This window comes from Equus quagga, chromosome 4 (assembly GCF_021613505.1).
Source record: "Equus quagga isolate Etosha38 chromosome 4, UCLA_HA_Equagga_1.0, whole genome shotgun sequence".
Classification (NCBI taxonomy): domain Eukaryota; kingdom Metazoa; phylum Chordata; class Mammalia; order Perissodactyla; family Equidae; genus Equus; species Equus quagga.
In genome coordinates, this window is record NC_060270.1 from 103,190,519 (window position 1) to 103,204,984 (window position 14,466).

The window sequence follows — 14,466 nt, forward strand, 5'->3', positions numbered from 1 at the left end:
GTTCTATTCTTAATTTTTTGAAGAATCTCCATACTGTTTTCCATATTAGCAGTACCAGTTTGCACTCCCACCAGAAGTATATGAGAGTTCCCTTTTCTTCACGTCCTCTCCAACACTTTTTATTTCTTGTCATGTTAATTATAGCCATTCTGATGAGTGTAAGGTGATATCTCATTGTAGTTTTGATTTGCATTTCCCTAATAATTAGTGATGTTGAAAATCCTTTTATTTGCACGTTTGCCATCTGTATATCTTCTTTGGAAAAATGTCTGTTTAGATATTTTGCCCATTTTTTAATTGGATTCTTAGTTTTTTTATTGTTGAGATGTATGAGTTCTTTACATATTTTATCGGTATATGGTTTGCAAATATCTTCTCCCAACTGTTAAGCGGTCTTTTTGTTTTGTTGATGGTTTCCTTTGCTGTGCAGAAGCTTTTTAGTTTGATGTGGATGCATTTGTTTATTTCTCTGTTGTTTCCCTTGCCTCATCAGACACATTATTTGAAAATATGCTGCTAAGACATGTTGAAGAGCATACTGCTGATGGTTTCTTCTAGAAGTTTCATGTCTTTAATCCATTTTGAGTTAATTTTTGTGTATGGTGTAAGATAATGGCCTACTTTCATTCTTTTGCATGTGGCTGTCCAGTTTTACCAACACCATTTATTGAAGAGACTTTCCTTTCTCCCTTGTATACGCTTGGCTCCTTTGTCAAAAATTAGCTGTCCATAGATGTGTGGGTTTATTTCTAGGCTCTTGATTCTGTTCCATTGATGCGTGTGTCTGTTTTTGTGCTAGTATCATGCTGTTTTGATTACTATAGCTTTGTAGTATATTCTGAAATCAGAGAATGTGATACTTCCAGCTTTGTTCTTTTTTTCTCAGGATTCTTTTGGCTCTTTGGGGTCTTTTGTTGTTCTATATAAGTTTTAGGAATTTTTGTTCTATTTCTGTGAAAAGTGTCATTAGAAATTTGATAAGGATTACATTGAATCTGTAGATTCCTTTAGAAAGTATGGATATTTTAACTGTGTTAGTTCTTCCAATCCAAGAGCATGGAATATCTTTCCATTTCTTTGTGTCTTCTTGGATTTCTTTCAACAATGTTTTGTAGTTTTCAGTGTACAGATCTTTTACCTCTTTGGTTAAATTTATTCCTGGGTACTTTATTTTTTTGCCACAATTGTAAACGGAATTATATTCTTATTTTCTCTTTCTGCTACTTCATTGTTAGTGTATAGAAACGCAACTGATTTTTGTATGTTGAATTTGTATCCTGCAGCTTTACCATATTCATTTATTATTTCTAAAAGTTTTTTTTATTTTTTAGTGTTTTCTATATACAAAATCATGTCATCTGCAAATAACGTAGTTTTTTTTTTTCGTCCTTTCCAATTGGGATTCATTTTATTTCTTTTTCTCTCCTGTTTGCTCTGGCTAGGACTTCCAATACTATGTCAAATAAGAGTGGCAAAAGTGGGCATCCTTGTCTGGTTCCTGTTCTTAGAAGGATAGCTTCAATTTTTCTGCATTGGGTATGATATTAGCTGTGGGTTTGTCATTTATGGCCTTTATTATGTTGAGATATTTTCCTTCCATACCCATTTTATTCAGAGTTTTTATCATAAATGGATGATGTATCTTGCCAAATGCTTTCTCTGCATCTGCTGAGATGATCATGTGATTTTTATTCTTCATTTTGTTAATGTAGTGTATCACATTGATTGATTTGTGGATGTTGAACCATCTCTGTATGCCTGGAATAAATCCCACTTGATCATAGTGTATAATCTTTACAATGTATTATTGTATTTGATTTGCTAGTATTTTGCTGAGGATTTTTGCATCAATGTTCATCAGTGATATTGGCCTGTGATTGTAGTTTTTCTGTGTTGTCCTTGTCTGATTTTGGTATCAGGGTAATATTGGCTTCATAGAATGAGTTAGGAAGCTTCCTCTCTTCTTGAATTTTTTGGAAGAGTTTGAGAAGGTAGGTATTACTTCTTCTTTGAAAGTTTAGTAGAATTCATCAGGGAAGCCAACTGGTCCTGGACTTTCATTTTTTGAGAAGATTTTGATTACTGTTTCAATCTCCATATTGGTGATTGGTCTATTCAAATTCTCTATTTCTTCTTGATTCAGTTTGGGAAGGTTGTATGATTCTAAGAATTTATCCATTTATTTCAGACTATCCACTTTGTTGGCATATAGCTTTTTAGAGCCGTCTCTTATAATCTTTTGTATTTCTGTTGTGTCCATTGTAATTTCTCCTCTTTCATTTCTGATTTTATTTATTTGAGCTTTTTTTTTTTGGTGAGCCTGGATAAAGGTTTGTTAATTTTGTTTATTTTTTCAGAGAAACCAGCTCTTAGTTTCATTGATTTTTTTCTATTTTTCCTAGTCTCTATTTAATTTACTTTTGCCCTGATTTTTATTATTCCTTCCTTCTACTGATTTTGGGCTTTGTTCTTCTTTTCCCATTTCCTTTAGGTGCACTGTTAGATAGCTTATTAGAGATTTTTCTTGTTTGTTGAGGTAGGGCTATTTTGCTATAAACTTCCCTCTTAGAACCACTTTTTCTGTATCCCACAAATTTTTGGCATGTCATATTTTCATTTTCATTTGTCTCCAGGTATTTTTTGATTTCTCCCTTGATTTCTTTGTTGACCCAATAGTTGTTCAGTAGCGTTTTCTTCAATCTCCACATTTATGTGGCTTTTCCAATTTTCCTCCAGTAGTTCATTTCTAGTTTCATATAGTTGTGGTCAGAAAAGATGTATGGTATTATTTTAATCTTCTTAAATTTATTGAGACTTGTTTTGTGGCCTAATATGTGATCTATCTTGAAGAATGTTCCATGTGCATTCAAAAAGAATGTATATTCTGTGGTTTTTGGATGGAATGTTCTATATATATCTATTAAGTCCATCTGGTCTAAGGTATTATTTAAAGCCAGTATTTCCTTATTGATCTTCTGTTTGGATGATCTATCTATTGGTGTAAGTGGAGTGTTAAAGTCCACTTCTATTACTGTGTTGCTGTCTATTTCTTCTTTTATGTCTGTTAATAATGGCTTTATATATTTAGGTTCTCCTAAATTGGGTGCATACATATTTACAAGTGTTATATCCTCTTGTTGGATTGTTCCTTTTATCATTATGTAGTGCCCTTCGTTGTCTTTTGTTACAGTTCTCATTTTAAAGTCTCTTTTTTCTGATATTTATATTGTTACCTCAGCTTTCTTTTCATTGCCTTTTGCATGGAATATCTTTTTCCATCCCTTCACTTTCTTTTTGTGAGTGTCTTTAGGTCTGAAGTGTGTCTCTTCTATGCAGCACATACATGGGTCTCTTGTTTTTTTATCTGATCAGCCATCCTATGCCTTTTGATTGGAGCATTTAGTCCACTGACATTCAAAGCAGCTATTGATAAGGATGTACTTATTGCCACTTTGTCACTCTTTTTGTGGGTGTATTAGTAGTTCTTCTCTGTTCCTTTCTTCTTCTCTTGCTCTCTTCCCTTGTGGTTTGATGGCTTTCTTTACTATTATGTTTGGGTTCCTCTCTCTTAACTTTTCTTTTGTATTTATTATAGATTTCTGGTTTGTGATTACCATGAGGTTGATATACAATAACCTACGTATATAGCAATCTATATTAAGTTGATGGTTTGTTTAGTTTGATCGCTTGCTAAAAGCTCTATTCTTTTACTCCCTTGCTCCAACATTTTATGTATTTGATATTGTATTTAACCTCTTTTTTGTGTGTCTGTATCTGTTACTCTCTTATCATGGAAATAGATAATTTTAGTACTTTTGTTTCTTGACCTTCATGTTAGCTTCATAGGTGGTTGATCTGCTACCTTTACTGCCTTTACAAGTGATTTTATTTATTTATTTTTGATAATTTTATTCCTATTTGTGGTCTTTTCTTTTCTTCTTAAATAAGTCCTTTTACCATTTCTTGTAAGGCTGGCTTCTTGGTGATAAACTCCTTTAGTTTTTGTTTTTCTGGAAAACTCTTTATTTCTCCTTCTATTCTGAGTGATAACCTTACTGGGGAGAGTATTCTTGGCCATAGGTTTTTTGGGTTTTTTTCCTTTCAGCACTTTAAATATATCGTGCCACTCCCTTCTAGCCTGTAAGGTTTCTGCTAAGAAGTCAGTCGATAGCCTTGTGGGGTTTCCTTTGTATGTAACTTGTAGCCTTTCTCTTGCAGCTTTTAGGCTTCTCTATCTTTATTTCTTGACATTTTAATTATCGTGTGTTTTGGTGTGGGCCTTTTTGGGTTCTTAATCTTCTTAAAGCCAAATTTTTTTCTTATGTCTGATTATTGTATTATGGCTTCTAGTGTAGTTATATTTAAACAGTAACATATTGAGAGAAATATCATTTTATTATAAACTACTTTCCTTTTATTTCTCCTTTATATGACAGTTAGGGAATCATGTTCATCTTTTAGGAATAGGTTAGATTGTCCCAGAATGTCGTTTCATGATAACAAAATAAGTATAACAAAATAATTGTTGAAATAAGGGGACATTGGGTCTGATAAGCCTGAGAAACCACTGATTGGCAAGTGTCATACTCAGATTTGGCCTCAGAATATTATAACTTCATTGTAGTCAGTATTTCTGCTTTTCTTATTTACTGGTGGAAAACTCTTTAAACTGTTACTCTATTCTATTTCCTTTTTAAGCTCTTAGTGTTAGTAATTTAATGTAGATTTTCTTTTAAATCTATACATTTAAAGAATTCAGCAGAACTTAAAATATTACTTAATAATTCATGCATGCTACTTAGATAAGACATTTACAATATATTTCATCTTGTATAACAAAGATCATTATGCTCTTTTCCACTGTTTTTGAAGCTGATGTTTATATGCAGAAGTCTGTTAGAGTCTGCAGGATGATCAGTGTTGGCTTAGGTTCATCTAAAACCTATCTAAATTCTAATGAAAAAAATTTCCAACAATTTTAATTAAGATAGGTATTAGCAATATCCTCACTTTGCTGTTGTAAACCTAAGCAGGTGGAATATGAAGCCAAAAGGGAATAAGAATCCAGTACTAGACATCAGAATACGAGGTTTCCTACCTCCTAGGTCTATATTCAGAGAGGCCTTGGCTGAGGATTTAAGGGTGAAAGGCAGCCTCACTGACAGTGGTCATGAACAGATGGGATTTAGGATTCTAATGAAAGAAAGGAGAATAACCTGAAAAATAAAGTAAATGAATTTAAAGAAAATAAATGAGCAGAAATAAAGGGAAATAATAGATTCAATGGAAAGGAATGTAAAGCTCAAAAGTATATAGGAGGACTTGATGTCCTTTAGAGAAACATTTGCAAAATGGATGACTAGATTAAATTTTCCAGAGTACTAGGAGGAGTGGAAAACAGGTGACCAAGTAGACAAAACCAACAGCTATATAAAGCTCTAATTCAAGTGTCTGATTAAATATAAAGTAGGCCAGTTTCCAGCTATAAAGAAATCCTCTGCATTTAAGATCAAGCTAGAGGCTAAAGCAACAACTGGGAAGTATTTTAAAGATATTTAAAATTTTTATGATGAGGCTATTTAAATTTATCATGAGTTACAAGATGCTAAAGGAGAATATATTCTTTTTTAGGTGGTGCGGGAAATATAGCTAAGGACATCTGATAAATTTTCTTTTAGTGCTATTTTTTGTTTTAAAGATCATTGCTCTTGAGGGCCAAATGGGACAAGAGAGAAGAAAACAAAAAAGATTAAGGTTATTTTCAAATTATCAAGACTTTATACAATATTTCTTAGGGCACTGAGTTTATTTGACTAAAGTTTAACAAAATCTAAATTGCTGAAGTGATCTAACATTAAAAAAATGCAAACGCAGTGTTTAGTAATTGGATTTTATAAAAGAACAGTGTCAATAAGCGTAAGACAACCAATTTAAACTTAGAGAGCTATATAAGAAGTAATCATCAAATTATTTGTAGTCAATATCCATACTGTCTGTTTCAGTGCATGACATATAATTTACAGAAGTAAATTGTCACCATTGAAAATCAATTTGCAGATTCTTATAAGATCATAAATGTTTAGTAATGGCCAATGTAGCTTATGAGAAACAAGTTGTATCAACTTTGTGAAAGCTGTAATAAATCTTGAGAGTAGTTTTGTTTCTGACTCATGCCAGAATCATGGACAAGTTGAAAACTGAACATACCATTGTTAGTAGGATGTAGAGTTACTTGGGATAGTAAGGAGGTGGAAGCAATAGAGGGGTAAAATGATACTGATGACTTAGTTACTAAGTAGGGTAAGTGGGGTTAATTTTTATTGATGACTCGAGAAGCAGAATAGGAAGGGAAAACATTAAGTTTGAAGTGAAAATCAGTTTATGAGTGACTGAGGTAGGATTAGTTTCACCTGTCACATATTAGAGACATGGTTAAAAAATATAATACACACACACGTGTATATAAACAGCATATAATCTATTTGAATTAATTCATATGCAAACTATTTGAATTAACGTTTTTCACTCTTCAATAATGGGTTGAACTTTTAGATCTCTGAAGTCTTATTTTAAAGAGTTAAAGTGCTAAGAGAATTTATTTAAGGGAAACAAGATTGATCCTAAGAAAGAAGGTTAAATGGAATTATAATAGTTTTAGAAGAAAAGAGTGAGTACCAATTTGCTGTTTTTAGACTGTGATATTACACCAAGATTAGATGTAGCCAGTTAGTATCTTTGTCTACTCAGGATAGATGAAGGTAAAAAAAAATTACACTTCAGCAAGAAGGATTTAGGTTAGCTCTTTGTGTAACAGGCAGTAAAATGTATTTTCCCAAGAAAGTCGAAGAATGGGGCCCTCCGAAGATAAAGATGCCTCTGTCACCTGCAGAGTGGGATTTAGACAACACTCTCACCTGAAGGGAATAAACTAGATGACCTTAGAGACCTTTCAAATGCACTCCTAAATTATTTATTTTATTTTGACAAAGAAATGATTTTTGGTTGAGTTAGATATGGAAAAAACTGTAATAATGCTTTTGTATACAAAGTACTGTAGAAATTTGTCTTTTATATTTTAAATTTTTTATTTAAATGTGGTTTAAAAAAAAAGCCAAAAAGGTTTAAAAAGCACACTTAATGTATTGTCACATATCTGATTAGTATATTAATTGCTCTGTGAAAATCTTAAAGGGACAGGCACAACTATTTTTTAAATAGTTTTCCAAATCAGCATCTAAACAAATAATGAAGACTTGGGAGGATACGTTTACATTAAATTTTTATTAAATTTGCACGTTTTATCTAATTTGGGAGCTTAACTTCATAAATTTTAATATGTGAACACTTTCTACAGTGGTTTAGAGTTTCCTAATCCTAAGTTTTGACCTTGATGATTCATTTTCATTCAAAGACTCTTACCATTAAAAAAATGGAAGGTTGAGGAAAAAAGGTTGGAGATGAAATGGATCAGTTTATGAGACAAAAATAAAATTACTATAGTTTGAATAACAACTATGTGAACTACTAGCTTGGGAGATAAGCAAGCTCAAATTTCTATTTATTGAGAAAAATTAGATTCATTTCTCACTGCATTGAAAAGATCACTGGAAAATTAATGTCTAATAATTTATTGCTAATTATTAAATGAAAGAATCAGTCATATTTCACACAGGCAAGTTGGTGAGAGCTGTCTGTATCCTGTTTCTTGAGGTTATGTTCTGAATTATATCAACTCAAATCACCACCCACAGCTGACACTAGTTTGCTCCCTTTTAGACAGGCCAGCGGACGGGCCAAGGATAGAACCCTCACAGAGATTACATCCTATCCCTTTATTGGAGGTCACCTGCATAGACCCTTTGTGAAGTGCTTACAAAATAAAGTTGTGCTGGGGAGAGGCCACCACAGTTTCCTTTGTTTTCAAATTACCCTGGGCTGCTGACCAGAAAACATCTTTAGTTTCTAGTGCTCTTAATTCATAACCTTCACCAGCTCTATATTAATTAGGGAAGCAATTGAGAAATCAATATACAAAACTTCACGGTGATCAGAGTAGCACTGACATATGGAAGAGGCCAAAACAGTGAATTCTAAGTAATGATGGTTACTGGTGGAGACGTGTCCATGCAACACACATGCATAAAACGAGTCATTGTCACCATGTGCACACCCACAGCAGCATGTATGGCCGATGTAAAAAGACTAAGCCCCAAAAGTTTTCAATTTGATGAGAATAATACAATCATTATATTTTGTGATTCTTTGTATCTACTGCGATATAGTAGAAAAACAGAAGTGGATTTCAAATTTTTAGCCAAATCCAAATTTATCCAGAGGTATTGCCTGTTAAACATTACCCTACAGTAGCTGTAGGTCATGCCAGTGATTTCAGACTAATATAGTACACAATTAAAAATGATTGAAATGCAATATAGAAAAGTAGAACATGACTATCATGCATGTACAGTTTACTACAGTAAGCTTAAAACCATACCCCCTGCCATCCAGGAACGTGAAACTAGTTTTAAGGAAACAAAAGAGGAACAAGTGAAGTAATGCTGTCATGTAGCACTTTGGTTATTTTATTTAATCTTGTACTGAAAAAAACTTTTTTGGTTGAAATAGGCTTATGTGCCTCTTTCAGACGGTAGTATATTTAGCTTGATATTTGTTTCTTTTCAAATGATTTAAATATTTAGGAAGTGTGCATTGTCAACCTACGTTCATACTTCTTGCAGGAAAAAGGAGTTCATAATCATTTTGGTGACACAGCTGAGGAAGTAACAACGTCTCCAACAAAATCAAGCCATGATGTCTCCACCAGGCACCGGACTAGCTAAGGGCAGCGTGATGTTGCATTGAACAGGGCATACAGCAGGCAAATTAACATGCCGAGTAGAGGGGCACTTTGAGAATTGGATGGTAAAGTTTGAGTTTGTACATTACCTTTGACACTGCGACCATTGTCTGTTTTGAGCACAGAAGGATAAAAAAAGAGAGAAATATAAAAAGAAGACTAAAATTATGTTATATACATTGAATTACCTCTGTAAAAACAAATAGAGAAAACAGGATGTAATGATTGAAAATTTATCTTTGAAATTAGTGACATTTTGCACTATTCAACCAAGTAAAATGCATATACTAAAACTAATATCTGCCATCATAAGCGTTCATGTTCAAATATGTGAAACATTTATCTCACTTAATTTAAATGGATTCTAAGATACAGATTTTATAATTATGACAGTTTGGAGAAAGACATCCCTAGCTGCCTGCAGTTGTGATAAGTACTTTCAGCCTTGTCAGAAGCCAATTTTAGTGTTGGTTCAGCCATCACTGACAAAGAAAGAATACACAACATTTTGCACATTAAGTAATACTTTTTTGTATACTTGAACCTAATATGTTAATAATGAAAAATGTTTCTAAGACAACCGTTTACCTTAATAAACCAACTTATGCTATTAGTCATAATTTTATTAACTATCCCTCCTACAAATGTTTTTCAATGTATGTTTTGAGAGTGCCTAATAGTACTCAGAGAGTCATTCTTAGGCAAAAATAATTATAAGAAATCAGTGAGAGATTTGACTGTTTCAAGGTAATGTGAGGTTTTACATTCATGTTGTCACGGTGCATTCAGTGTAATACCTAGAATATTTAGGAAATTTATTTATATTAAAATGCTTTCAAATCTCAGAATGGAATGTTTTCAGATTTGTTTTGAGATTAGCAATCTGACTCTGCTGATATTTGCTACTAACAAAATATGCATTACTAGTTTTGAAACAAACAAGCTTAAAATAAATGAAGTCATGTCAAAACCATTCAAATATATACAAAATCTGAAAAATCTGTTCAACATTTGTTGACATCTATGCTAACGTATGCATATTTAAAATCTTGCAATATATCATACGTGTTCCAAAGCTTACAATGGAAACAATTTCAATAATGTGGTGTATTGAATTGCTAGTGTAGACATTGCCTCAAACAGAGATACACAAATAAAATGATGACCTTACATGACAATGCTCTGTTCTCTTTGAGGGACCGTGAAAAGTGAATAGGGATAAAGGAAGAGACCTCAATTACATAGAATTAATTATCTCCATCAGAAGCTGGGCCAAAAATCATTAGTAAGTAACAACTGCTCGCAAGTGGTGAAAAATTAAGATTCTACTCACAAAACCTGGAAATTTGCAAATTTCCAAAACACTGACCAAAAGTTACGTTTATATAGTTAATGCTGCTTTGACGTTCTAGGCAGGGCATGCAGTCTGTGCACTGGTGACAGCTGAGACCTGCTTGTTACTCCTCCACGACAGCATAAGTGAAGAAATTAGAGTAAGCATTTAGAGTCTTGTAGCAATGTGACAGAGTAATTTTATGTCTGTTCAATCTAATAATAAAACAATTGGGATTTATATTTCGTACATCTATTTTATTTCATTTTATTTTTCTTGTAGTGCATTTTTATTGTATTTACAAATGTATTGGTCCATGACAGGTTAGAACAGAATTCTGGTCCTTCACCACAAATGGTTTGAGAAGTACTGTTCTAAGGTACTTGTTGATGTAGATTAAAGAAAGCATAATGTAAAATATTATGCACTAATGTATTATAAATTATTTAAAGTTCTGTAAAGATAGCCTATATATAGGAGACAATTTCTCTTCCTGACTGAAGAGACAACAATTTGAATTAAAATCTAGTGCATGTGGGAATTTAACCTGTTAAACAGTTATGTGAATTCATAAAATTAAAATCCATTTTTAAAGTTTTCCATCTTCCCTTATCAGTGGCTCAGTTTCTAAGATATATCAAATTATATAGCCTTAGGAAGTGTAGTTTCTTCTATGCTAATCAGTGATTTTGTAGCTAAAATTGCTCTAAAGCTGAAGTACAGAATGTCCTCTGAATTTATCAATTGATAACCAGACGTTGACTGTAGCATTTGCAAGAAATCAACACACTTTTTTAAAATAACAGCTTGGGTGGAGGAAGAAAATTGAGGATGATCTCAACACCGAGTGTCCATGTATATAACCTGTACTGAGAAATCCAAAAGTATTAAATCATTCTTTCCCATAATTGTATCAGTAACTGTGTACTAAATGGAGACCACATAAAATTGAAAACAGTGAAATTAAATCATGAAATCTGATCTGACCTACTCAGCACGACTGTCAAAACACAGGCTAAGTCTGTTTCATGAACAGATTATTTTTTATTAAATATTCAAGTTTATTGTTTCTGATTGTTATTATACTGTAAATCAGCTTCCAGGCAATAAGGCCAATGTCTGAAAAGTCAGTATGATTCCTAAAGATGACCACACTAACTGAACAAACTAACCACAGTGGATGTTGGTCATTTGAAATACCATATTGGATTTATTGTTGTTGGCTCATAGGATCCATTGCTCCAAGGTCAAATTTCAGAGCTTTCATGCAGTCAGGAGATATTGAGCACGCCATTACTACACGGTGGAGGGCCTTAGATGATTATCCAGTTTGGGAATTGTCATTTATTTTGTTTTCCTTTTGATCTTCTTTGGACTACAGATTAAAATGGATGTACTAATTGCTCTTGTACCATATACAGTTTCTTAAACCGATTTCTTATAGAAAACTGTTCTGTCTCTTTCTGCAATATTGAATCTCTTTGAACTTTTTCCTGCCAATTCATTTTCTTTCACCTTTTCTTTCAATCCTAAGATTTTGGTTTAAATTTTAGCGTGTTGTGGAACAGATAACTCATTATTTCCTGATGTGTGTGGTTTTGGAACATCATTCATGAGCAGTCTTCTCAACGTCACATCCACATTTACTGAGTTTCTGCCATTAAACAGGCAATTGTGCTGGATCCTAAGGCTGCATGTGGGGCCAACCATACTGGAGCTCCTGTGTGAGAGGAGCTCTCAGCAATCTAATTATTTGTTTGCATATCTAATAGGAATGACAGACAGATATATAATGCAGAAGAAAGGTAGAATGCTATAAATGCTATAAGATGTCAACACTGCTTTGCACACTCAGGTGTGGAATCATTTAATTCTTCTCATTTGGGCAGGGGAGATGGCTCTTATGGCTATGAGTAGTAGTGTGAGGAAGGACAAAGTGGGGAAGAGTATTCCAGGCAGAACAAAGTAAGGAAGCAAGAAAATGTGTGATATATTTTTGAGAAAAGGCAATTATCTTTGTGCAGGATTAGAATAGAGTAGACAGTAGGGGAGGGAGTCTTGCAACGGCTAGAAATGAGGCTTGAAAAATAACCGTGGCCAGCTGGCAAAGTGCCTGGTACCCTACACTAAGGAGCCCTGTGATCAGATTTATGTTTTAAAATGAAAATTAGCAGCAGCATGGATGATGAGGGGCACTCGAAGGAATAAATACCAGGGAGAACCCAAATCTGTAGGATTTAGAAAAGTGGGACCAATGTATTCATGCAACAGGTACTCTGAATCTTGGACCCCCTGGGGAGAGTTCAGTGACTCAGCAGAGCCCTCCTATGGCCAGGTTCATGGAGCAAGGTTTCAGGAGTGAGGGGAGAAAAACTTTGCATGGATGGATTGTAGATTCTGGAGAGAGCCAGTCCTGGGTTTGAAGGCTGGCTCTGGCACTCTGTAACCTTGGGCCAATCATTTATTTAAGATATCTAAGCCTCAGTTTCCTCATTTATAAAATGGGGCTTAATAATAATCCCTAACTCACAGAGTTGCTGTGAGAATTCAATGAGAGTTAACGTGTGTCAAGCACTTAGATTGCCTCACGTAGGTAAACACTCAACAAACCTATCCATTATTGTGTTAATGACAAATTGTTTGTCACTGGCTTTAAGCATCCCTACTTTCACTACTGGCTAATATAAGAATGTGAACAGAAAGAGGCCGGGGAGAAACAAATGAATTCTGAATTTGCTTTTCAAGTTGGTTTTGTTTGAGATTAAGAATTCCAGTTGGTTTTTTTTTTCACTAAACCTTTCCCCTTCTGGCTACTCATTCCCTCCCCACCCCCAATCAGTTTACAGCTTTCTGATCACTAAATACATCACATTTCCTACACCTCTTCTTTTGGAAAGAGTGGGTCAATACAAGAGTTCGGCGATAGCACACCACTCTGTCTGCCCAGGGCTTGACTATTCGCGAAATGCATCAAAATTAATTATGCTTGATCGTGCCATCACTTAAGCGTATCTTATATTAAGCATTAATTAATTAACACTCCATAAATTAGGCAGATATGGTTATTATACTATTTCAGAAACATAGATAAAGAAGCCAGAAGAAACCAAATTATTTGCTAGGGTTCAAAAAAGAAATTAGTAACAATTCTGAATGTAGGACTCATATTTTTAATACCTTTACTCATATTTATTTCTTCAAGGCATAAATATTAATGTTGAAATTAAAAACAATATGGAGATTATCTTTTGTTACCCATTAATATATGTTTCCATATTTTAAAAAACCCAAACATACCTTCACTGGCATGTCGGTCTCTGAACACATTCTTGGGGTGGACACTGTATCCTTCTATATCATGCACTGAAGAAGCCCTCCGTATACTACAAATGCTTTCCTTCGATCTGGAATGAGTCAGCTGGGAACTTGACTGCAGCATGTCAGGGTAGAGTCGGTCCCATTGTCTTTTGGGCGAGGAATGGTCAAGAGGTCCAGATATATTCACCAGGGGGGAGCATTTGCTGGGCTGTATCAAGGCTTTTGTATCATCTGCTTCGGAGGGGCTGCAGCTTTCTTTTGTAGGAGACTTAAAGTGCTTCATGGCTACTGAATCATCACTGTGTTTAGATGAATCAATTACTACCACATCGGGGTCTTCTTGTGGTAACGATTGCTTTCTGTAAGTGAGAACTCTCAGACCAGGGAATTTGAACCCAAAAAGCTTCCCTACAAATGGAGAGAAGAAAGAGTATTATCACAAGACAAAGAGTGTATTCCTTGGAACACACACACAAACAAACATTGTTTACTCATATTTAAATACATGTAAAAAGAGTTATTAATCAATATTTAAGCAAATCATCTACAGTTGTAATGTGAGATATCGTAGAAAATTTCTGAGACCAATATTAATTATCATATCAGTAGAAAGAAAGTAGTAAAATAATTTTACCATGTTTCTGATGGTTAGATATACTCCAGTGACATGAAAGCATTATTTGGATCATAAGAGGCTTCTTTGGTTTAACAAATTAAAATCATATATCCACCATACATCCATTTTTTAAGGGAATGTGAAGGGTGGAGCACAGTTTAGAAAGGAAAAGAAGAGATGGAGCACCATGTGTAAAAAGGACAGACACAGGAAAGATTATAGTGTTTGCATGTGTGTGTGGGGGGGGGAGTGGGGGGTAGGGGGGTTATTGTATCGGAAGTAGGAGGGAAGAGAAAGAGGTGGGGGTAAGGAACTGGCCTGACATACCTAGCAGGTTTGTAT

At 34.1% G+C, this 14,466-nt stretch overlaps 1 protein-coding gene across 1 annotated transcript in view; it reads right to left on the reverse strand.

Moving 5' to 3' along the window:
* KCNH7 (potassium voltage-gated channel subfamily H member 7) overlaps positions 1-14,466 on the reverse strand; it is a 465,565-nt gene that overhangs the window by 126,652 nt on the left and 324,447 nt on the right. Inside the window, exons 4-5 of the mRNA XM_046659484.1 lie at positions 13,488-13,916; positions 8,947-8,967 (exon numbers count right to left, since the gene is read on the reverse strand). Of these exons, the coding sequence (XP_046515440.1) occupies positions 8,947-8,967; positions 13,488-13,916 (450 nt within the window). The remainder of the gene's footprint in view (positions 1-8,946; positions 8,968-13,487; positions 13,917-14,466) is intronic.